The sequence below is a fragment of the Tenrec ecaudatus genome, chromosome 17, assembly GCF_050624435.1.
Source record: "Tenrec ecaudatus isolate mTenEca1 chromosome 17, mTenEca1.hap1, whole genome shotgun sequence".
NCBI classification, from domain to species: domain Eukaryota; kingdom Metazoa; phylum Chordata; class Mammalia; order Afrosoricida; family Tenrecidae; genus Tenrec; species Tenrec ecaudatus.
In genome coordinates, this window is record NC_134546.1 from 1635708 (window position 1) to 1660606 (window position 24899).

At 40.9% G+C, this 24899-nt stretch overlaps 1 protein-coding gene and 1 non-coding gene across 5 annotated transcripts in view; both read right to left on the minus strand.

Annotated features, from left to right (window-relative positions):
- Positions 1-2847: 2847 nt before the first annotated feature.
- The window catches only part of CCDC88A (coiled-coil domain containing 88A), a 128822-nt gene continuing 106770 nt past the window's right edge, over positions 2848-24899 (minus strand). For 2 of the 4 annotated variants that reach the window (XM_075535647.1, XM_075535645.1), the window contains 10 exons: positions 24151-24337; positions 19918-20063; positions 16938-17030; positions 16572-16786; positions 13690-13773; positions 12468-12671; positions 11805-11876; positions 10767-10847; positions 8760-9028; positions 6945-8568 (listed from right to left, as the gene is read on the minus strand). In XM_075535647.1, coding sequence (XP_075391762.1) covers positions 7558-8568; positions 8760-9028; positions 10767-10847; positions 11805-11876; positions 12468-12671; positions 13690-13773; positions 16572-16786; positions 16938-17030; positions 19918-20063; positions 24151-24337 — 2362 coding nt within the window. In that variant the 3' untranslated portion in view covers positions 6945-7557. Of the gene's footprint in view, positions 3848-4381; positions 4482-6944; positions 8569-8759; positions 9029-10766; positions 10848-11804; positions 11877-12467; positions 12672-13689; positions 13774-16571; positions 16787-16937; positions 17031-19917; positions 20064-24150; positions 24338-24899 lie in introns of those variants that run through there. The other 2 variants (XM_075535648.1, XM_075535646.1) reach the window with 2 other exon arrangements.
- On the minus strand, positions 24671-24834 carry LOC142431117 (U1 spliceosomal RNA). The gene has a single exon (XR_012780685.1). It is a non-coding gene; the product is annotated as a U1 spliceosomal RNA (small nuclear RNA).

Below are 24899 nucleotides of genomic sequence, written 5' to 3' on the forward strand. Positions count from 1 at the left end.
AGTCTTTAACTACATTGAAGTTTTCACTCCCCCCCCTGTCAAATACGGCAAGAATATACAGACCCAGGAAGATGGAGGGTTATATAAGAACTTCTTCAAAACAACCAGGCAATGTAGAGAATCTTGAAAGCACATTTTACGTTTGACCACTCAAAAAAGTAATTCCCACCTGGTAGAAATATGTTAAAGCAAAAGTAAAAACAACAGGTTATTCCATTGTACAGATCAGAAACTGCAGGCAGAAAAAATTGTGGTAATTTAAAAAACTTTCCCCATAATTGATAACCTTATTTGTAGATTCCATATTAGTTTATATCTACTCAGTATTGTTTCTCAGGGGAAGAAAAGCATTGCTTAGCTTGTGTGTTGAAAGTGAAGGCACTAGTCAATAGAATGCTGGGAGGTGAGGAGCCCAGATCTTATCTGGTCTAGCTGTGCTTCCCAGGAAGACTGATTGGCCCCCAAACACAGGTCAGTAGCCAACCCTACGGTCATGCTGTCTGTAAACGTGAGAATGTCAGGTGAGTGAGTGGAAGAAGCGCTGCTGAAGCCTCTTCTAGGACTGACAGCATGGAAGACTTGCTTCTCTTTTCACTCAAACCGCCAGGCCTCATCCGAAAATGAGGACAGTTAAGATTATCTTAAAAGGATTGTGCAAAGTAATGAGCTGTGTCTGGAAATAGCTTTTCGGGGAGGGGAGGAATAACAATACATTCGGCTAAAATTGTTGTAATTTGAAAATGATTACTAACAACGTGTTATTAAAAAATCCACCGTTTTATTTCTTTTCATATCAGTTTGATAACTGAATGTTAAACGCAATGACCTTTCTTAGGTAAAACAATGTTAAGAACTAAAATGGAAAGTAAAGTGTCTTGAACAAAGGCAAGCCAAGCACACAGAAGGGAGTTATCTTTGTTCCAGCTGGGTTTCTGTGGCTCTCAGGTATCAAGTCTTCAACAGAATATGTCCAACTCCAAATGTCTCATCTGCATTCGTTTTAAAAGAAATGCTACAGCTTTTATATTTGATTTGGTATTTAATAACAGGTGTAAGTACAATGACAAAAATTGAAAAAGAGAAAGCTCAGGAAAAAAAAAGGCAATTTAAAATCAGATCTTGTTAAAGGTGTTTTAAGTGCAACTTTATCCATAAGCATTCCTGTAAGGCATTTTCATTGTCCAAATATCTCAACAAGTACAGCGAGGTTTTTATTATAAACGGGCTCCTTTCGTATTAGTCAAGACTTAAGAGAAAAAAAATACATCTTGGGACTAAGCTGAAAATAGCACAAACATAAATCCACCACTTTCCTCAAAAGCAACGTAAAATACAAGTCATTTAGTGTACATAATTACTCTCCGTTGCAATCCCAGATTTGGTACAATCTCATCTTCCTCATTTCCTGATAGGAACCGTGAAGACAGTACGCTGTGACAACTTCGTTGGTGAGGGGACTACAGTTCAGCGCTTGCACAGTGACTGACAACGGCCTGGGCACCAGGCCTGCGGGACAGGCGCCACCCACAGCCTGTCCGTCCACTCTTTGGTAACCACTGCTTCACACTTGCCTTCGCCAGCTGGCTCTGTCCATTTGCTTGGCCAGAGAAGTTTATCCTAAAGAGTGGCTTTCTACAAAGTGTTGCTTCAAAAAGGAATTACTTAAGAGAAAATATCCATGTGGTTATTATTTAGTCCCTTCTTGGACTGGTGTGAAGAAGCAATGATAATCGAGAATATTCATTTTGTGATCTCAAAAGTATTCCTTGGTTGACTGTCTCCTCGCCCTTTTCCAACATCGTCCTTTTCCGATTCAGTCTTTCATAGGCTGCCCTACGCATGTTCTACTTGAGGCTAAAAGATGCTTCTAAAATCAGCAGGCTCCCCTACATTAGTGTACTGGAGAGGTTAGGATACCCCTTCACCTACTCATCAAATTCCAATGCTCACTAATTGTCCTGGGATGTGTCCTAGTTGTGCAAATTAGATGCTAGTTAATATATAAATCTAGCTTACCTACTTACTGTAATTAGGTAAAACATTTCTACATTTAATTTCTATTCACCAAAAAAAAAAGTACTTTTTTTTTTTTTAAACATGCAAACTTACAAGCTCTCCAGACCGGCATGATGCCCCACTACCAATTTGATATTTGTAACCAGGGAGTTAGGATGAAGAGAGATGTTCAAGGTCTAGAGAATAGGTCTTAAATGTCTTTTGTGAAATATTTGTATTTTAGTAAAACTTCTTTGTATTTACATTTACATAGCACCTTTCATCCAAGAGTTTCAAAGTGATTTAACTTTATAGCATCATATGGTGGTGAAAGCTAAGTAAAGGTGGCATTAAGTCAACCCAAGCTCTCTCTCTGCCTCTCATGAAGTTCCTGGTCATCTAGACTCGTTGCATCTTTCTCTTTTTAATGGAGGGTTTTCCCAACTAGACCATGACTACCACACTGCTACCACTGGTTTATTGGGAGTGACACTCACACATCCTGTCTCATGGCTACTGGATAATCATAAAACAGTTCCTGAATGACACACATGGGATTCAGAGGGTTTCAAAATGAGCGTTAGAGCTGGTAACGAGAGCCTAAGAAGTGCACTGTTAACAACCAAAACCAGTATCTGTCACTGCACACCTTTTAAGATTACGCCGAGGTTTGCTAAAGACTGAATCTGCATTATTAAGTATCAATGCATTTTTTGATTTCATAAGAAAATAAAATTGTGATATAAAATTGGAACTACTAAAAAATCCATGTTTCCCTGGGTTAACAAAATCTACATTGTTGTGCTTCTTCCAAATGTTTAAGGTAACAAATACATACAAACATTTCAAAAGTACCAATAGTTATCAACTTTAATGTGAGATTATAAAGAAAACCAAAAATTTTTCTCAATAAATGATAACCTTAATAATAAATGAGTTCCTGGCAAAATGCAGAGCATTGTAAATTATTTACACTATTATCCTGCTATAAGAAAACTTAAGAAACAGTCAGCTCCCAAGTTAAAAAAAAAAAATCAAACACACAGTATTCAATACCAAAGAGGGGAAATGAATTAGGGTTTAACAGTTTTTGTTTCTGTTTCCCCCCTTGGGAATGCCGTTTGCTGGAAAACCACCTTATTTAAAAAGTTCCAGAAAAACACTCTTTAATTTTGTGGAATGCTTAATGTTGCTTAGTGAGGAATATGAAAAGCTAATTAGTATCACTGTAAATTTCTCGTAACTCCTATCTCAGTAAGGGTTTCTCAGCTTTACCTTACAAACGGAATTTCTTTTGGAGTGCATCAAAATAATTGGCTTTTTTAATCGCACCAACACATGCAATCTGCTAACCAAATGAGGCTCTGACATGCCAAAACAACTTTCTGTCTCTTGCTATTTAGGTACATTCCACAAAATACTACAGCATTTAATTTAGATTTACACAACTAAATAACAATGGCTAGATTTGGGCCAATACTTAGCAGAAGTGTTAAGCAAACATGGATAAATTCATAAACAAACGATGAAACAAAGAAGCAGGCTGTTCATGGAGTACTTCTTGAAACCATAAAACACTAGGTCCTTAGCAAAAGGACGTCCTTTATTCAGCAGATCGTAACAGTACGTGTGCAGACACCATGTCCTGGAACCTACACTGTTTGGCAGTGGATTCCCGTAGGCTCCTTGATTCAAGGAAGGAAGGAAGCAAGGTTTGTATTCTTTCCTGCTCTATTCACGAAGGATTGTTAAAAGTCTTTTTAAATATTTTTAAAATGATTCCTACAGTTGGCTGTCTTGTGACTTCAGAAATAAAGGCTTCACACTGAGAAACTGAAGGACACTTTTCTCTCTGTATTTAGTTGGAAGGCAGAAAGAAGAGAGAAAAATATAAGAAAAGCTTGAAGATAAGAGATAAAATACAGAGTAGACACTGTAAGAACAGCATGCACCAAGTATTTCTAAGGAAACGAGAAAGTGACAGGGAATGAGATACATTTGCTCTTGGCTCTCTGCAGAAGGCGCGCTCAGCTCATTCTCATCTGTTGCTAAGAAAACTGTACCAAAGTAGTATTTCTACTCCCCCAAATGACTTTGAACTTATAAAAAAAAAAGGAATCCCTAAAACATTATTCACTAATGAAATGGAGTTTTAATCAAGAAGGAAAAGAAAAACAATTCTCTAAGGTTTGGTCCCTGCACAGGCAAGCAAAACCTATGGCAACCAACTATAGTCTCGCTTTACTACAAAGTAGAAGAGGAAGTCAGTAAGGGAGCAAGCAGTATTTACATCTGTTAATGCAATGCGCACTTGGTTCTCATTCTCACTTCGGTTAGTTTGTATAAATGAGACTAAGCTCATTTGCATTTTAAGCCGGAAACTCACCACTTGGCCCACACGTCATGTAGTGAGCAACAGAATTAGGAGCTTTGTTGCTCCCTAGACCTGCTTTTTGAAATTCTGCTTTCTTGTACTGTGTCCACATCTGCAGGAGAAAAGCATTTCATGTTACTTAATCAAAGGTTAGTATACAATTCATGAAGATAAACGAATGAGCAATCACTGAAATACAACAAGGGAAAGGAACCTGTCTCTGCCTGGGGAAATCGATGACTCAAATAGCCATCGCATTTCTTAGAGGGGGATAGTTTGATTTTATACTTAACAAAAGGCTGGCCTGTTGAAAACAACCCTATTTGTTACATTCCACCTCCCACCCCCACGGGGCAGATTTACAATGTTTTCTTACTAAATCAGTGGTTCTCAACCTTCCTCATGCCACGACCCTTTCTTACAGTTCTTCATGTTATGGTGACCCCCAACCGTAAAATTATTTTTGTTGCCACTTCATCACCGTCGTTTTGCTACTGTTATGAATCGTTCGACCCCCGAGCCACAGGTTGAGAACCGCCGCACTAAATGGTCACATTGAGTCTTCAAATTTGCATGCAGCAGCAGGAGCACCCACAAGGAAATATTATTTACTGCTAAAACTGGGGCTGGAGGAGTATTTGCTAGGCAGCTAATGTACTTCATTGCATGGACTACAGCTAACACTGGCTGAGGAGACTCCATGCCAGCAAAGCCTCACAAATGACGTGGTGCAACTGGGCCAGGAAGACAAAGGCTGCTCAGTATCTTGTTTGTATAATTAGAGCACTAGAGCTTCGACTTTTATTTTTAATTAAAAAGTCTTCTGTGATGTCTTAAGTGCAGCTGCTTCATGGAATCAGAATGGTTCCATTCGATTTCATTTATGGACAGGGCTACGTTGCTTTTTTCACAGCAAGGGAGACCCGGGTTCTACCTGCCCTCTAAGGAGTCCACGTGCAATTCCACAGCTGAGAAACGCGTGCTGTCGTGGAGAATTCGATGACTCCATAGCAGAGGATGGTTTCTGGTGGAAGTCAGTGTTTATTCTCAGACCACCCTCCAGACCCAAGACATGGTCTCTGTTTATCCTACATACAGTGTCTACATTCTTCTGGAAAACACTGCATGTATAACCACAGCTACTTGAGGAGGAAACATTTATTTCCTTTATGTAAGTTTCATTTTGTAAAAGAATCACATGGCACATGACATAATAATAGCGGGTGATTTTTTGATACACTGTGAAAGAATAAACTTAATGTTTTTAAGTGTTATCAAAAAACGGGGAGGGGGAGAAAGCAATTATGGAGTTACTGTGAAACTTTGACTCAATATAGAAAAAAACTCAGAATGACCACCATTAAATTACTGCACTAGTGTCTCCTACGGCCTCCAGGTGCTCTCACCCAGGCTTACTCTTGAATGCTGTGACCCACTTATGAGAAGAGGACAGAGGGGTTTCCAATTTTTCGGAGGAGATTAGCAACGAAAGCATTTGAACAGCTAGGACTGTATGCAAATGGACAATGTTGACTGATGCACTTGCACAGAAAATGTCTCAGCCAGCATGGAAAATGTGAAATAGGCCAGACTCTGCTCATTTGATGCCCTGTCCCTGAAACGTGTTCAGCAAGAGCTGCGATGTGGAAGGTAGCCAGATGGAGACCACGTCTTTAAAGGCTCTTGCACAGGCACACGAAGAAGGCTGGCTGAATCCACAATGGACACATTTAATTAGGCAAGAGGAATTTCATTAAACCAAAGCAAAGAAAGACTTTCCATAGATTTTGTGGTTTGGAGTCTAATTCATAATCAATAATATATATGAAAACAATCTCTTCCTCATTTAGGGAGTCAATATTTCAAAACAGCCTTCCAGACAGCAGGCTGAGTTACTCAGTGATGTTTAGAAACAGAGCTAAGACGCACTCCTCCGGACTAGACAAAGCAGGGGCAGGCGGGAGTTTTTGGAAGCATTCTGGGAGTTAAAGACTCAAGTTCAGCTGACCTTGTTGTCAAAATGCTATGGTCCCAAAACGAGAATTTAAAAGTTTATGACAACTGGAGGTCGGAGCTAAATGCTTTCTGTATCTTATGGTTACATTTGACTTAAGTTGTAATTTTACATTTCAGCACAATGTTCTCATTTGCACAAATTCTATTTAAGGGCACAGATAATTTAGCAATAAAGCAGTAAGAGAAGCGACAGCCCTCACAAAACTATTACTTTTACATTCTTTTTGAACTAAAGTTCTGAAGTCTAAAAGACTAGGCCCATTTTGTAAAATGGCTATCCTTTTTCAATAGAAGTAAAAATACAAATCTCCAACACACTGAATATGATTTTATTTTTTAACTCTGTATGTAAAAAAAGTAAAAGTACTGTGTTAACTGATTCCCGTAAAAAGAGTCATTTTGAAGAAATGATAGTACTTGAGCTCTTGTGTTTATCACATGGAAGAAAAGTGGAGAGGAGAAACAGAATTAATACAAATGCTCCCAGTTACTCTACAAATTACATTTAAACTTGGGTTTGTTTGCTTTTAAGAAAACACTATGCTTAGAGTACTAGCAGTCTTTTCAATCCCAACAATGCTTTATAAATACAGGTTAAGTAATGTGCTATACGGAGCATTAACTGAATTATTCACTGTCAAGACAAAGGCAAAACACAATGACATCCTGTACATCCACTCTGTACTAGCTCTGCTCATGTGCAAGATGAACTACATGTTCAGGGAAGATAGAAGAACAAGAGTGAGGGGAAGAGGGAAAAAGGGAGGGCGAGAGGAAGAGAAGATGATGGGGGGTGGGAGAAGGAGAGCACATTCGCTTTTGAAAGCAACAGATCAAATATGATCTGTAAGTTCATGCAACAGTTCTAACATGCTTCTGGATATCAAAGCTAACCACCTCTTATCTGGCAACGAAACAACATAAAAAAACAGAAGAGGAACACACATTGGTAAGGCTCCTAACAGCATGCAGAAAACAATCAATGCGATGACTCCTTCATGCAGGTTTGGCATGGTTACAAATTCACATTTACATACAGACATGCTGTCATGTACAGTGGAACGCCATGCCGCAATTTCAACGTACAAACACAAGCCCAGCCAACACCACTTCTCTTAGCAGTCCTTCAAATCAGATGAGTGAAGCAGTCAGTATTACCCTGGGTGGTTTTATCATACACAACCATATTCATACCAGAGAGTTTGATTGTCCTCTGAAACCAACAAGGCAGCTTCCGTATCACCAGGATGAAGGCATGCAGGAATGCTACGAGCATCACTATGCAGAGAAACCTGGGGGGTACTGTTACTCGGGTCCTGATGCTCAGGAAACGGCTTGTTATCTTTCTGTGCCGTTGTATTCATAGAGGCAAAAGCTTGATCAGTTACTTTCGTGCTTGGTCTCGGGGGGAACCCACTTATATTACTCACTAATTCTGTATTCAGGGATAAAAATGGCTGAGATGTGTGAGTCACAGTAAATGACCCTGAGTTATCTTTATTTGGTACTCCAAATGAGTCACTAGACATACTAATGGTGGCAAAAGTTGGGTTTGGAAAATGTGACCTTTCTGTCCCTGAGTTTCTAGCCTGGGCACACAGAGACTCAGAGCAGAATGCTGGCATGTCTGCCGGTAAATCACTAGGCACACAGGCGCCTACAGCGGGTGTTAGCCCGTGAAGTACACGAGGGGGCCCCTGGTGGACACAGTACTCACTAGATGCTGCGGTCATGCTGCTATCCGCAGTGGCTGGGGCGGAATCAACTGACATAGGGAGTCTACTGTCCTTGGTCAGAAAGCCGTGGACGCTGACCCTTCGGGTGGTTCCTTCAGCGGTTGAGATGACGCTGCTTGCCCGAGGGAGCGTCGCGTATGGGTTGCTACTCTCTTTTGATTGTCGTGGCACAGCAGTTTCTTTTACTGACTTGGCCTTCCCTTGGGCGCCCGGGCTAGGTTTGCCTGGAGGGCTAAGGAAGTGAGTATCTTCAGTCTTTCGAGAACAAGGTCTCACAAAATGTTCAGGCTTAGTTGTCCGTCTGTCATAGAGGTCCCTGGGGGTTCTTCCACTTACAGACCTGGCCAGACCACAGCTAACTGGTTTGTCTTTTCCCAAAAAGTCAGAAGAGACAGACAAACTTTTCATGACTTCATCTAAAAGATTCTCTTGACTTGAGGATTTTATCTGTGTAAAAACAAAAATCAAAGCAGGCAAGTGAACACAGCCATGTCACCACATTCTGGTTTTTCTAGGATGTAACACATAACATTTCCAATATCTCCGAACACTCCTCAACTCAAGACAGCTCAGTGCAGACACACAGAAATGGAACGGGTAGTGTTCACTAAGGTAGGCTTGTCACACAAGAAACGAACCTGTATTGAGGTAAGTTTGTTGCTTTCTTCCAAAAACTGCTGTAGAGTGACAACTTCACTTCCAGGAGAGCCAATTTTCATCCTGTGATGTGCTCGACTATCCAGTGTCTCAGGTGTTCTGTGCTGGAGCATGGGGCTGGACCTGGTCTGCCTCTTCAAGTACTGGATAGGACTGCTACCCCTGCTGGACCACGCTTCATGATCGTGAAGCAGGCTAAATTCCCCACTGCTGTGGCTTGGTGGGCGGCTGTGGCTGTTAACTGCACCTGCTTTTGGAGTAAGTGATGTTTTGAGAGTTCATAAATAGAAACAAGATAAATGCTACTTAAGTAGATAACATTTGTTGGCTGGGTTCTTATTACATGAATAGCCAAACTCAATCTTTTGTTTAGAAATGCTTAGCAAACCATGTTAATCTTTCACAGATCTAGCAACTTCCTTATTTTGTCCAATCATGTCAACTCCACCAGGGCAAAGGCTGGCTTTTGCCACCCCCTCTCCCCTAGGGCCTAAACAGAGTCTCATACAAAGCAGGCACTTAGTACATTTGATCAGTAAATGAACGAATGAATAAACGATTAAAATTAGATTGTTGAACGTTCAGGTGTAAATAACTAATTCTAAAACACATCACAACTTAGAATATGAATGCTTGTAAGAATTTTAAATTATTTCCCAAAGTAAAAAACAAAAGCAATTCTAAATGCTAAAAACTCTATTGATCTTTTGCTTTCCTTCCTTTCTGGAAGGCTTATCTGTTTGTTCATCCTACATGAACGGCCTTAGGTTTTTTAAAATTGAAATAGGCATAGAAGTCAAATGGAAATGTGATATAATTACTTAACAAATTCCACTAAGAATATAAAATTAAATGTTTAATGCAAGAGTGCTTCAAAAACTTCATGGAAAAACCCCATTACCTTTCTAATTTCATAGTCCCAAGAACTTTAGAAGCTCTTTTGTATTTTATTCAGTTGTTTTATGCCAGAGTGATCCAACTGTCCCTATCCCGCAGCCTGGGTGAGGTGGCTACCCAGCCTGAGAGTCTGTGCGCAGTGGCTGCAGGGCACTCTGTGGCACCATGCTGCTTCTAAGAGTGCCAGATTGTTGTGAGGGCAACAGCCTACTGTCGCCCAATCACAGGCCGGCTGTAAAGTCAAGTTACATTTTATAGAAGTACGTTTTTCTGAAAAATTTCAAACCACTTCATATTTTCAGGAGTTATTTTCCTACAGGCTACAATAACATGATTATAAAAATGAATAAATAACCTTCCCCCACCCCCTCAGATCATTGTAACAAAGTCATAGCAATAATGACAAGTTAAATTACAGCTGAAATCACTTTATAATTGAAGGAAGCATATTCACACACTTCTTGTTCAAAACACAGACACACACAACTGTCCTCTCTATTTGTGAAAAGTCTCCCTTTTTCATTGGAAAAACCAAGCTAACGGATTTTTTAAAATACATCTGCTGTGGGAGTTCAACTGCACATGCATCAAAACAAAAGGAAGGCAAGCCATTTTCATGTTACAACAGAGAAAGTAAAATAAAGATCTATAAATATTTTTACAGGAGAAAGATCACAGTAAAAATATTTTCTGTTACATGAAAAAGTGAGATCAAAGTAAGTGCTCCTGTCTTCACATTTGTGCACATTGAAACACACTTGTATTACAATGTGAAAAGCATTAATGTTCTAAGGAATGTTCTCAACCTTCCTAAGGCCGCAACCCTTTCATACATGTCCTCATCCAACCCTTTCATACACGTCCTCATCCTGTGGTGACCGACTCCCCAACCATAGAATTATTTTCATTGCTACTCATCACTGTAAGTTTGCTACTATTATGACAGGGTTGTTCGACCCCCAGGTTGAGAACCGCTGTTTTAAGGAATTATGTCTCAAGCACAGATGATATAGAGTTCGTGCTTTATCCCAAGTGCCACCGTGAAGCACTAGCAATGGATGGAGTGCATCAGTCATGCACCCACAGCATACCTTTGACTTCATGGAGGGAAGCATTATTATTGCTATTGCTAGTGGATGTTCTGCCACTATCAAGGCTGGCTGGTCTTGAAGCTAAGTGGAAAAATCAGGAGACAGTGTGATAAGCATCCAGCTGACGACTTGGACTCTTACATGGTGATCACAGAATGCTTGGAGGAAGCCTTCATGCGAACGTTCACAGGCTGAGCATGCCCACAGAGCTAACCCTCACAAACGAGAAGCAAAGGCCGTCTCAGGTCGTTGGCTTAGTATGGCAGTACAGAAGAGAACACTCCTGAGACAGCAGCTGAGGTTCAGAGCAAAGATGACAAAGAGCACTTTAGATGGGAAAAGGAAACTAGACGGTCACCAAGGTGGCTTCCGTTCTAACAGAGAGACACATGCACAACAAACCCAAACAAAAACCTCGTCATCAGGTCACTTACAACAGGTGGGACAAGGGACCCTGCACATTGCCGGCGTGTCACGGGCAGGAGGGACACCTGCACAATGACTGTCCTGCGCTCCTGTCCGTACAAGGTTAACAACTGCACAGTTAATGCTGCCCTGTCGCTCTTACGACCCACTGATACAAGGACCACTTCTCCCATGCTCTCCCACTGTTGGTAAGAATTTTGTTTGGTAAGGTTTGATTTGCCAGATAGAAATTTTAAAATCTGAAATAGTCAACATTGTAGAATATTTAGTTTCTTAATATCCATCTTTTATCAGCTATCAATTTTAAACCAAGGGTGAAATTTAACTCTCTCATCCTCTGCTTTGAGAATATACGGCAACAAAATCACCATTGGGTATTGTGCAGGCACACTTTATAAATGACCGTGACTACAAAAGAGAAACACACAGATGAAGCGGGATCCTTAAAAGAGGGCTAGAAAGAGAATTAGGTTTGAAAAATGGCAGCAGTAACTGGGAGATGCAAGTTAGAAACACATGCTTGCTAGCAATGTCAAATTGACCTACACAGTGCAAGCATCTTAGCATTCCCATTTTGCATCCAATGCCTACTCTCTGGCATTCAAATCTTACCATGAACTCTTGATCCCGTGCTGGAATCATCACTGATACCTTGTGGACTTATATCTTCAAAGGATGTGGTATCTACACAAAATAGTAAAGTGGATATAAACATATTTTTATAACCAAAGTATCCATCACAAAATTCTATAGACATGGGCTATGGACTACTTTCTTTTTGGATCATGTGCAATACATATCTCTTGGTGTAACATATATCAGAGACTCAACTAGAAAATGGAACTGAGGAGCCAAGTAGCTCTGATGAAAGGTGACTGGTTAGGGAAAGCCCCCGAAGCCTTAAGCCACCCCAGAGTCTGCAAAGCAAAGAGCCCGCGCTGTCGCATGAGGTTCTCTGTGTGAGGCTGCCGTGCTGGTACGTTTCTTTAAAACGCTTCTCTTGCTTCCTCCTTTCTTGTTCTTTACCTGGTTTACCTCTCTTTTTATTGTTAGTGCATTAGCTGCGTATTACGAATGGAGGCCTAGGAGAGATTTTAGTCATTGTGTATAACCTCTTAAATTTAAAACATTTTGAGAGTCCTTCCAAATAAAATCCAGATTATGTTTTGGTCAGTACTTCAGGTTGTTGCTTTAGAAAAATACACAGAGAAGAGTCAAATTAAACTTCCTGTTGCCAACAGTTATATCATAGTGCACAGAGCAGACGGCCTATACCTTTATTATTAACCAACTGCGTGGAGCTGAAGCCTGCAGAAGAGCTGACAGTTGAAAAGTTGATGGCTGTCGCAGAGAAGGCCATAGCTCCCAGTTCTTGTCTCCTTTTACCCGCTGCAATATCACCGGGAACCTCCAAATGTTCCGAACTACCTGCCCACTGTCCTCCTGCTAGGACCATGGACTGCACCAGGTCATTCATGGCTGGGATGCAAATGAAAGCAAATGAGTCAGCATGGTTCATGTGTTTGCTCTTACATCGCTTCTGTACTACAAATGATCTAGTTTTTGTCTATGGATTAATGAACATGAGAATCAAAAACTATAACCACAAGGTCATTTGACGTATGACATGCATTCAGCTGAATAAAGTGAGTAGGCTACCAGAAGATACATTTCAGTTAAGGACTTCCTATCCCCGTTTCCACCCCCACCCCCCTTTTAAAAACAAAAAGCATTTTACTGTACACAACTGCCATGCTTTTGCGCAGCAAAGTGCAATACAATTAGAAGCCTTCAACCGTGAGTTCATGGTGACAAAAATGGAATGAATAACGGTAAGATGGTGAGCAATTCTTATTGAGCATCATTACTGAACATGATCAAGAGTCCTTGGTCAGAGCAGGTTACTTTAGAAATTCCTCATCTTTTATGAAGCAAGTGACAAGTATGCCACTCAGTAAAAACCTGGAAGAGATGACAGCGCCAGTGACAGGCATTCACTGTGATTATGTCTTTACCCATTTCACTTAAAAACAGAGAAAACTCTTCAGTATTACTGTAGAAAGAATGACAACCATTTTCAAGAGTTATTGGCCATTTTATTTGTTTATTTTATCTGGTTCATATAAAATAAATTCCTAAGGCTAAGGACTTTGCTTTATTTTCCTTAAGTAAATTTCTTTGGGGGAAAAAATCTCTATGGCACATAAAATGATGGGCTTCTCCTGCCAACTGTTAGAAGGCACTGGGAACTTAAAAGTTATTACACGTATGACCACACACATGCACGTATATGCACATGTGTATATATCAGGAAGCATACACATAATGCAAACTCCGTGCTGGCTTTTGAAAAACTTGCTACAGCTCCTTGAATTACAGGCAGACTGCACTTCACACAGAGTAAGAACCGGGGCACAGCCCTGAGAAAGGTTAGTGCGGATTAGTCACGGAAGCCAGGTGGGCATTTGAGAGAAGCTGAACTGTCATAAAGTCTTACACATGGAACGACGGTAGCAGGCCTTCCTTTTGTCTTTATCCTTCGGTCTGTTCCTCAAAAAGGGCAGTCTTTTCAGGGCAACCACTTTAATGTCAGAGCATGAGGAAAACAAACAGGGAGATGAAAGAAAAAAGGGAGAAGAACAGATGGGCGTTAAATGTTGAAATTAAGGACAGAAATGAATGTCTGAGTCTCAGCTATGTCGCTATGCAAAAGCTATTGTCCTCCTGCTGCTGAACGATAATGACCTATGTGCTCTGCTACTTTAAATGCTCGAAACAGCACTCAGCCAATGACGAGGAACAGACACTCTGAAAGCTTGGCATGACTGCAGTCATTTAAAAATAACAACGGATTCGAGTCACTCCTGGAGGGAACACTTTTCTAGTTAAGTTGTTAGTCTACCCCTTTAAAATTAATATCATGATGAAACTGTACAAAGCTTTTCAAGCCTCTATTTCCTTTTAACTTTTAAAATTATAAGGCTTTTAGGAAAAAGTACATTCTACTAGAATATTTTAATAATACACTTCAACAAAAATCATACTGTCCACAGCTGTTTAAAATAATTTAAAGAAACTTGTTTAAAAATAAGAAACTTAAGATGTTTTTTTCCTTAAACTGTAATAAAAACCCAGTAACTTCTTCATTTTAATTCAATTCTGGTGTATTATCTTACACACACTCGTTTCTTCGTAGAGTTCTTCCAAAGATTAAGAAGGGCACGAGCCTGGGTGAGGGAAGGGGGGAATTCAGGAATATTTTGGCAGCCCTGACCTCCAGCAGGACCAAAGGGTGCGGGAAGCGTGTCCAACGAGAAAGCATCTATGGAGCACATGTGAAGGGCTTTGTGGGTGCGCTTACTGGGGGAATCTAAGGGAACCCTAGAAAATTGTCAACAGAAAATTAGGTGTCTACTAAAAATGAAAGCATACTAGTCACTAGCCACTCTTAAACCACATTTTAAACTACATTTTAAACAAGATTTAGATGCAAAAAGCTGTTACACCTTTTTGGAAATGCAATTTAGGAGTTAGGAAATCAATATGCATAAAGGCTGAAACACTTACACAGCCTTGATAGCTGTGCTCCCAACAGACGGACAAGGACAGTCCATCAGTCCATCAGAGTGTGGGCATTGGAAAGGCAGCTTTCCAAGCTAGTTATGTGATTGCTACTAGGCACCTTCATGATTCATTTAAGCTTTTAATTTGACCGATTTGTCCCCTAGCTTCTGATAAACACAGCTGTTTTCAATGGTTAAAACGACATGAACTGAAAACAATGTAAAAATGGACACTTATCTAAAATAAAGCTGAATGGTTGTCGCATGCACGTGTTGCCTGGTTTAGACTTTTTTTCCCTTTTTTCTTTCAACTGTGATCCAGACTGCTTTACTGACAGACAGACACTCTTCCAAAATGGAAGGATAAAAGGAGTTTTAGATTTCCTAGTGATGGAAAAGAATCTCTGGACAGTGTTGGACTGCTAACCAGAAGGTCAGCAATTCAAATCCACCAGCTGCTCTGTGGGAGACAGAAAAGGTGGTCGGCTCCTGTACCTTGTACAGCCTCAGGGGCCTTATGCAGCGTCCCTATGAGTCATAATTCACTCGACGACAGTTGGTTTGGGCCTGAGTTTTGGTTTAGTTTATAGCAGTTAGTTTATAGACAAAAAAGATCCTTTTCCCAAACCCACCATGAAAATTAGGGGAGCACTAGTAGTAGTGTTGGGTTTGGGGTTTCCTCATTTTTAGATTTCTCAGACTGATCTGTAGCCGGAATGAAGAGAATCACTTCCTTTCCGACCGTGTTCTGGGAGTTTCAGCAGAGTATCCAAAGGTGGCAAAGTTTATCCTTGAAGGGTCACAGCTCCAAGCAAGTCCTTGTAGTGCTTTTCTAGCGTTTTGGGAACCAAATTAAATTATCCTCTGATTAAAAAACAAAAAACATTAAACGTGCCCGTTATAATTTCTCATTTAATAGGTACTGTGTACTTGATACCTAAAAGCAGGCAATACTATTAACTAGTCTGCCACCTTTAGAGGGCAATTATACTCAGAGGTTTCAGTAGGTTTAGCGGGAAAGACGAGACTTCAGAAGACGTAGATAATATTAATTTTATGAGGAACCAGAGAATGAAACTGTTTCATGAAGACTAATTTAAACTTATGTATTTGTGGGCTGCTTACCTATGGACTTCAGTTTCTAGGAGCCTTAGCAGCACAGCTGTTAAGCACGTGGCTGCTAACGGAAACATCCGTGCTTTGAGCCTGCTGGGGGAAGCCTTAGGGGTGGCTCCTACTCTGTCCTAAAGGGCTGCTAGGTGGTGGACTGACATCGTCAGCACACACAGAAGAGCTGCATCCTGACACAGACTATCCACGCCTTATCTCCTAGAGAAGAAAACACTCTGTCTTTTCAAAGATCATGAGGTCAAACCACTGTGCATAGTTTTTGATTGCGTTGCTTTGGATGTAGCCCTAATGAAGAGCTTGATATTTATTTCAAAAGAATGGCAGTGATATATACAACTATAAATTTTTTTAAACCGTGACTAGTGATAGTGTAAGTTAATGTCTGTTTGGATCTTTTATAAAATTAATAGTCAATTCCTGGACATCTTCAAATGCTTAGTGTCCAATTATTTTCTGTGTAGTTTAAAATACATCTATGTATAGTATACAGAGTGCTCTAAATACAAAATATAGAAGCTGATGAGGTTGTATACTCTTGTATTAGAGATTTTACAGTCACAGGGAATCTTTTTTAAATGCCATGAATCAGACTATTCTCCCAAAGAACTGTTTCAGCTCCTTAGGAGAGCCCTCTATGGAGGTGTCTAGAGCGACACCACAGCCCACGTGGGGAGTAAGCACTCACTGCTGCTTTTCTTGGTCCCCAGCGTCTGGCCATCTTCCAACGAGTTGGAACCCACAGAGGAGCTGTCCTGGCTGTCCTGGTGGGGGAGCTGGAGAAAGCCTTCACTGGAGTCCGAGCGCGTGGGGGTTAAAGTCAGAGATTTCTGACGCTCCCGGTTCAGCTCCTTCTTAGACTTGATCAATTTTCTCATTTTTAGGGTAATCCAGTTGCCTCTCCTAAGAGAATAATTTTTAAAAAGCAAAAAAAAAAAAAAACACACCATAAAACCACATTAGTGTAAAATTCAGCCTATAAATCCGCTACAAAATTAAAAGCCTTTATATGTAACTTTCATAGTAAAAATTAGTAAAATTTGGTTAATGGTACCTTCTAGGAGGTGATGGATCATAAAATTTGTATTGATCCATGATTTTTTCTTCTAATTTCTCCTTTTGACGTCTTAACTCATTTAACTTGTCACTACAAAATAAAATGTCGTTTTAGGGCACGCATCAGACTTTGTGTTGCTATGAATAATCAATTGTTCTTTTATATGGCCTACTGTCTTCTCAAGACATAAATACATACAGATACCAAGACCTGAAAGTTCATAAGGGAGTAAACAATGAGATATTTTGTTTCTTTTTCCTTAAATTTAGAATTTAGTTAAATGAAGGGATCTAAGATATAAAGTTTAAATCCATCAAGATAATTTGGTTAAAAGAGAATTCTGCACAAACACATCATGACAGTAATCCTTTCTCAACATTTTTTGTGGTTATTAAATAAACCCATAACATTTGTGTCATGGATTGAATGTGTCCTCCCAAAATATGTATGTATCCACTTGGCTGGGCCAGGATTCTCGCAGGTTTGGCTACAGGTAATAGTGTAATCCAGCAGTTCTGTAGCAGCCCCCTGTGATCCATCAGTTAGAGGGTTAAAGGTGCAGCACCGATGAGCCTGCCACAGCCCAGGGCAATGTAAGAGGAGTGACCCTGGGGCATGGCCTTCAACACCTTTTCTCATGGAGAAAAAGCAAGCAGGGTAGATCAGAGGGATCTGCCAAGACTACCAAGGAAGAAAAGCCAGGAGTGGAGAGCATCCCGTGAACCTGAGTCCCCTGCACTTAGGACTTGGGAGCCAGCTGCAGGGGAAGATGGATGTGAAGACCCATGTGTCTAAGGAATGCTAGGCCACAGATGCCAAGAGGACACAAAGACACCGCCCCCTCCCCCCACCCTGCCGGCTTCCTTAGAGCCAGCACGCTGAATGTGAACTTCCAGCCTGCCCACTGGGAAAGAACTAATGTTTGCTACGCCATCCACTGTGGTGTTTCTACTGTAGCAGCACTAGATAACTAAGACAACCAGCAGCCACTATTCCTTTACATTTGAATCTTTAATATTTCAAGTAATTTTTTGAATCATGGTTTACTATGATTCATACAAGCAAACAAATAAAGTAGGTATTTGTGCTGCTTATAAGTATAGGTTTTATAATAATCTTGCATCACATCTTTATGCAAATATCCCCCCCTTAGTAAAATTATTTAGACTTAATTTATTTGCCAGAAGATGGTGTCCTGCCTCTAGCATTTCATGAGTATACTAACTTCACAACATGCTAGTCTATTTTTAGTGTCTTGGTAGATTACTAGTCAGTAGGATGGTGGCTCGAACCCACCCAGAGGTAACTAGGAATACAGGCCTGGTGACCTGCTTTTCAAAGCCTGTAGAGTACATTCACTTCGTACACATGGGCTCGTCAGGAGTCAGAAATGACTCAACGGCAACGAACACGGGCTCTGTTGCAAGTACAGAAACATAACAGACTATCAGGAGAGGAGGTCCCTGGAGAAGGACACTGTGCTTCGTAAAGAATGAGGTCCTCGACAAGATGGTCTCTGGCACAGGAGCCACCGTGAAGGTGGAACAGGACTGGGCAGTGTTTTGTTCTGTTGTGCATTGGGTCGCAGCCGACTCAACGGTGCCTAACAATAACTCCACCACCACCACCACCACCTTACCAGTCATCTTTGGGATCTCCTCCTCCTCTCTTCCACACTAAGATCATTCTTCTCCTGATATGTGCTGTATGTCTATGACCTCCTACACAGACTTCTAAAGAAATGCTTGTTTTACATGTTTTCTTGAATGATGTCTCATGGGCCCCGACTCAAGTACTCCCTCAACACAAGAACACTGTTCTAACAATTCAGCAGTCTGAGATGCCCTCCTTCCTGGCACGCAGAAGACAATGGGTGCACAAGCAAATGTGGTGAAGAAAGCTGATGGTGCCCAGCTATCAAAAGATATTATCATCTGGGGTCTTAAAGGCCTGAATATAAACAAGCTGCCATCTAGTTGAGAAACAACAAAGCCCACATGGAAGAAGCACACCAGCCTGTCCCGACATGATTGCTGAAAACAAACTGGGTGCATAAAGCTGATGGCGCCTAGCTATCAAAAGATATAGTCTGGGGTCCTATAGGCTTGAAGATAAACAGGTGGCCATTTAGCTGAGAAGCAACATGGAAGAAGCACACCACCCTGTGAGATCAAGAGGTATCGAAGGGATCAGGGAATCTGGCATCAAAGACCAAAAAAATCATAGCATTGTGAATGAGGGGGAATAGGGAGTGGGGACTTAGGGGCCCATCTGTGGGCAATTGGACATCCCCTTGCAGAAGGACCACAGGGAGGAAACGAGCCGGTCAGGGTGCAGTGTAGCAATGATGAAACATACAATTTTCCTCTAGATCTTGAATGTTTCCTTTCCTCCACTATCATGATCCCAATTCTACCTTGCACATCTGGCCAGACCGGAGGATGGACACTGGTACAGGTGGGAACTGGAAACACAGGGAATCCAGGACAGATGAACCCCTCAAGACCAGTGATGAGAATGGTGACACGGGGAGGGTGGAGGGAAGGTGAGGGAGAAAGGGGGAACAGATTACAAGGATCTACATATATCCTCCTCCCTGGGGGACACACAGCAGAGAAGTGGGTGAAGAGTGATGTCAGATGGTGTAAGATATGACAAAACAATAATAATTGATAAATCATCAAGGGTTCATAGGGGAGGGGGGATCAGGCAAAGAGGTGAAAAGTGAGGAGCTGATACCAAGGGCTCAAGTAGAAAGCGAATGTTTTGAAGATGAGGGAAACTAATGTACAAAAGTACTTGACACAATGGATGTATGTGTGGATTGTGATAAGATTTGTATTAGACCCCAATAAAATGATTTAATCATTAAAAAAAAATGATGTCTCAAATCAGTAAAACTAGCATCAAGGTGTGTCGACAACTGAGTCTCAGGGATAAATGATGGAATAACCTTTTAAAGTGTAAAAGTACTTACATGTACTGTCTTTGTTCTACATGAAAGAGATCCTTGCTTTCCATATTCTGCTCCAACAGTGTTCTGTTCTGTAGCATTAAAGTCTGAATTTGATCTAACAGATGTCGATTTTCTTCTTCTAAGTTTCCTTTAAGTTGGCTTAGCAACTGTTTAAATACAAACATTTTGTAAAGAAGGTCAATAGTTAGACTTAACATAAATCACCCTGCACATCTGGAAAACAAAGTTCTTCCCTGAGATTTGTGTTCTTGGAACAATTAGTTACATGTTGATTAGAACATGAGTGATAACTATTGGCAGTCATAATGACAGTGAATGCCCTTCATTACATACTGAGCAGGTTTTTGGTTTTTTCTTTCCCCTTGCTTGTTTCCATAGAGGCCTGGGAAAGAGCCTGGTGGATGAGGAGTAGCAAGAGGCCGATACCTATGACAAACATGTTGCCAGAGGCCCAGGCCACATGTGCATGAGATATAGTCTAGGAATGGAGAACAGATGATTACATTTGAGTGAAGTTTGATTGCAGTCTGTAACTTTCACCACACGGCTTTTTTCTGCATGGGGTAAGATACTGATAGGATGTGCCCATGAGCCATCCCACTGAGTATAAAATGAGTCCAGAGAAGCAGGGGCTATGATCTCGTCACTGGCAAGAGCCAGGAGTGGAGGGCTTCCTCTGGCCCCAACATCTGGCTTATCCTGGCCTGACTCCGGACTCTGGAATGAAGAACACCCACCCCCATGTAAGACATGTCCTGAGACTTTCTTGGGCTCCGTGGGGGCACTGCAGCGACTCAAAGAACCCAGAGACCCGACTCGATAGAGGCGTGCCGGAAAGATGGAGCAGGTCATCACCTTGTAACTGTTGAACTGTGGGAACTCTTTCAACCTCCAACTCTTTGCAACTAGTTTGGTATTGATTATTTTTAAAGAAATTATTAACAAAAAGGCATCGCAACAAATTTAAGCGACACACTATTAAACAGACCTTTTCTACATACCACTAAGAAAACATTTTGAAAATACGAAATAAGATGAATACCTGTTTCAATGATGAAATGGAGTAATCAACTGCCCTAATAATTTACAATTTTGAAATACATAGCCCTTCACTACTTCACCTGAAAAATCTCTCTACCAAGGGCACAACCATAAAGATAAAATTTAATACAACCAACAATGAAATATTGTTGTTTTATTGTTTATTAGGTCATACATATATCTAATGTACAAATTACTGACAAATTCATAATTTAAAAGCCTGCTGTGGATGGATGTTTTGGTTAATAGAAAAATCAATCATGCTGGTGGTTATAAATAAATGTGGAAAAAATTAAAAAGGCAAGTGAACCTTTGTGCAATTTTCTGAGAGTCCACAAGATGGGGATGTTTACTCAGGAGAGCAGAAAAATAAAGCAAGATGTTTTATCTGCATTCAAAAAGATGGATTTTGGCAGGGTACTTGCTTGGTCTTTAAGTGTTTGCTTAAAGATTGCTACGAATTGCAGTTGTGGGAATACTTAACCAGACAACACGCTGACTGACCAAATAAACAGCAGAGGGATAGGCAGGACAGCTCTTCACGTCCCCTTGGAAAAACCGGTGCTCTTGAACTGTTACCCTGAGGAGTCCCGGTCAATGCGAAACCACCAGGTCACCAGGGTGCCTATATGACTGATCACGGAGGAGGCTATTACACCACTCATGCAGCATTCTGGTCAGGAATGTATGACTTGGACCTCAATACCAGAGAATACCACAAAAATCCAAAATGAAAAAACACCATATACAATAACTGGCTTATAAGATTTTTTAAAAATCCATATAATAAAATACAAAGACTAAGCAAATTTCTGATTAAAGAAGACTACACAAACATTACAGTTAACTAAATGTAAAAAGTGGCCCTAGACTGGAAAGGGCAAGAGAATTACAAAAAGCCCTTATAGAGATAATTTTAAAATGGGAACATGAATGTTATATAAATGTCAACTTCCCTAAGCATTGACAAATGATATTGTGGTTGTCTAAGACAATGGTCTTGTTCTTATGAAAGGCACCCCAAAGCAGTCAGTATCAATACATCTATGTAACAGACTTTCAAAGTGCTCTGGGGAAAAAACAGAGCATATATAACGAGTGAGATTTATTTATACAGCAGATGTGATAAAATATTAGTGAATCTAGGTAAGATTGAAGACAAGAGCAGCCTCTCAGTAGTCATTGAGATGAAGCATTCTGTGTGTGCATTAAGTAAGTGTGGTGAAGGCGGCTGATGGTGCCCGGCTATCGAGGTATAGCGTCTGGGGTCTTAAAGGCTTGAAAGTACACAAGCGGCCGTCTAGCCCAGAAGCAACAAAGCCCACATGGAAGCAGCACACCAACATGTGTGATTATGAAGGGCCAAGGGGACCAGGTTTTAAGCACCAAAGGCGGGGGGGGGGGGGGGGGAAAGAAATCATATCATCGTGAATGAGGGGAGCACATGATGGGGACCCAATGCCCATCTGTAGACAACTGGACATCCCTTGCAGAGGGGTAGTGGGGAAGAGATGAGTCACTCAGGGTACAGTGTAGCAACAATGAAACTCACAACCTTTCTCTAGTTCTTAAACACGTCCTCCCCCCAACTTTCATGATCCCAATTCTACCTTGCAAACCTGGTTAGATCAGAGGATGCACAGCGGTGCAGATGGGATCTGGAAATACAGGGAATCTAGGACAGATGAACCCCTCAGGACCAGCAGTAAGAGTGGCAATACTGGTAGAGAAGGGGGGGTAGAAAGGGGGAACCGATCACAAGGATCTACATATAACCTCCTCTCTGGGGGATGGGCAACAGAAAAGTGGGTGAAGGGAGACGCCAGGCAGTGTAAGATAAGATAAAAAATTTTAAGTTATTAAGGGTTCATGAGGGAGGGAGGAGAGAGGGGGAAGGAAAAAAGGAAAATGAGCTGATTCCAGGAACCCAAGCAGAAAGCGAACTTTGAGAATGATGAGGGCAACGAATGCATACGTGTGCTTTACACAATTGATGTTATGTATGGATTGTGATGTGTTGTATAAGCCCAAATAAAATGATTAAAAAAAAGAAAAGATCAAGCATTCTGCTTCCGTAAAGATCTGCAACTCTGGCCACCCTATATGGACTACAGGGCCTCCCGAGGCCGGAATGGAGTCAATGGCATTGGGTGGTGGTGGGGAGCCGTCTTACAGACCAATGGCTATCTCATTTTAGGCGGCTCTCTTAAATGTCTGACAAGTCTGCTTGGTGGTCTATTGTTTGTCCAACCAGGATTCTAATATCATGCTGTATTTCGATAACTCCTCTAAGCATGGACCTTTTCTATGCTCTGCTCCATATCAGGTCAACCTCCAACAGCGTCAAACGTCTGGTTTTCCATGTGTATGGTGGAACTGCCGGTGTCAGAACTAAGGAGAGGTCTGAGTTTACTTCTCTCTCTCTGCGATAGAACTGTATGACGGCCATGATCATCAGAACCCAGAAGAAATAATGTTGCATGACTTGTGAGGTTTTTATCTGGTTCTCTTTTCCCTGGAGCCCAGACACCATATATTGTGGTAAAGTCCAAAGGAGGCCATGGGAGAGGATCAATGATGTTTCCACCTGTTTGCCAGCATCTACCTGATGAGGGAGTGGCAGGGACTGCAGATGATTTCAGCTTTCCATTCTCCCAGCAGGGACCCCGTGGAGGCAAGACAGAGCATCCTACTGTCCTTGTTGAATTCCCAGCCAACAGAATTAGTGGGCAGTAGGTACCAGAAGGTGCTGATGGCTAAGTGCATGTTGTAAATGACTGTTTCATCCCACTCCATTTTCGGGATGTTGTGTTACACAGTTGTAGTAATGGGAGCACTGGGTTTCACTTATCACGTCTGTGTCTAGCCAATGCAATAGAAACTCAGGACGGCCATGGCTTTGTGTCTCTTTAGTTCAGCTGTGTAAATCAGGAAACGATATTTCATAAAGATCTGCTTCATAAACAAGTACATCATCTTGACATAGCAAGGAAAATTAATGGTGAACAAAGTTAAAATTAACGATAAAAGAATTTTTATCTAAGTTATATTTCAATTATCCCTGACCAAGTCTTTTAGAAAACACCCACTAACTGCTCCCACATACAGCCACTGTCATTGTACTGTGGTTTGCTCTTAGAAAGGCCTTGGTGAGTGAAGAAAGCAGTGGCGATTTCAGTTGACAAAGCTCACCTCACACTGGTTATTCAGCTTGGTAGAGGTGATATCCAACTGTTGGTATTGTTCCTTTAGCTTAGAAAATTCAGCCTCTAATCTTGTTTGTTCCAGTTTGGAATTATTTAGAAGACTCTTCAAATTTTTATGGTCAGTTTGTAAAACTTCAGTTTCTTTCAAAAGCTGACTATATGTATGAGTCAACCTATAATTAAAAAACACAATGGAGTAAAATGTAGAGTCTGTCAGTAGCTTTCATTTTAACTTACACAGTATTAAATCTGACACACACACATGTGTGCACAACATAAAAAGATTATTTTACCAGTTACCAAACTGATTAAGATCAGTTTCTATTCTGTAAAATGTACTTAAAAAAAAAAAAAAAAAGAACAAATTTTTTTCCTGAGTACTTTTCTCTTGAAAAGAATTCTTTCGGTCTCAAAATGCTTTATTTATTTATTTATTTGGTCTCAAAATGTTTTAAGGAGGTGGAGACGACATTGACAGTTTTTTTTGTTTTTTTTAAAACCGTTATCAGGGGAGAGCGCGAACGCAGTCCCCCACTACCACAAATTATGCAGTTGAGTTTCCCACATTTGGGGAAATCGCAGGGGTCAGCACATCCGGAGTGCAATGGATAAGCCTGGCCCTGGGAAAACCACCTTAGTGATCATGGTATCTCCCCTGCCAGGTAAGTATGACATTGACAGTTTTAACATATAAAATTTAAATAGAAAAAAATCCAATGTGAGACACAGATCAAG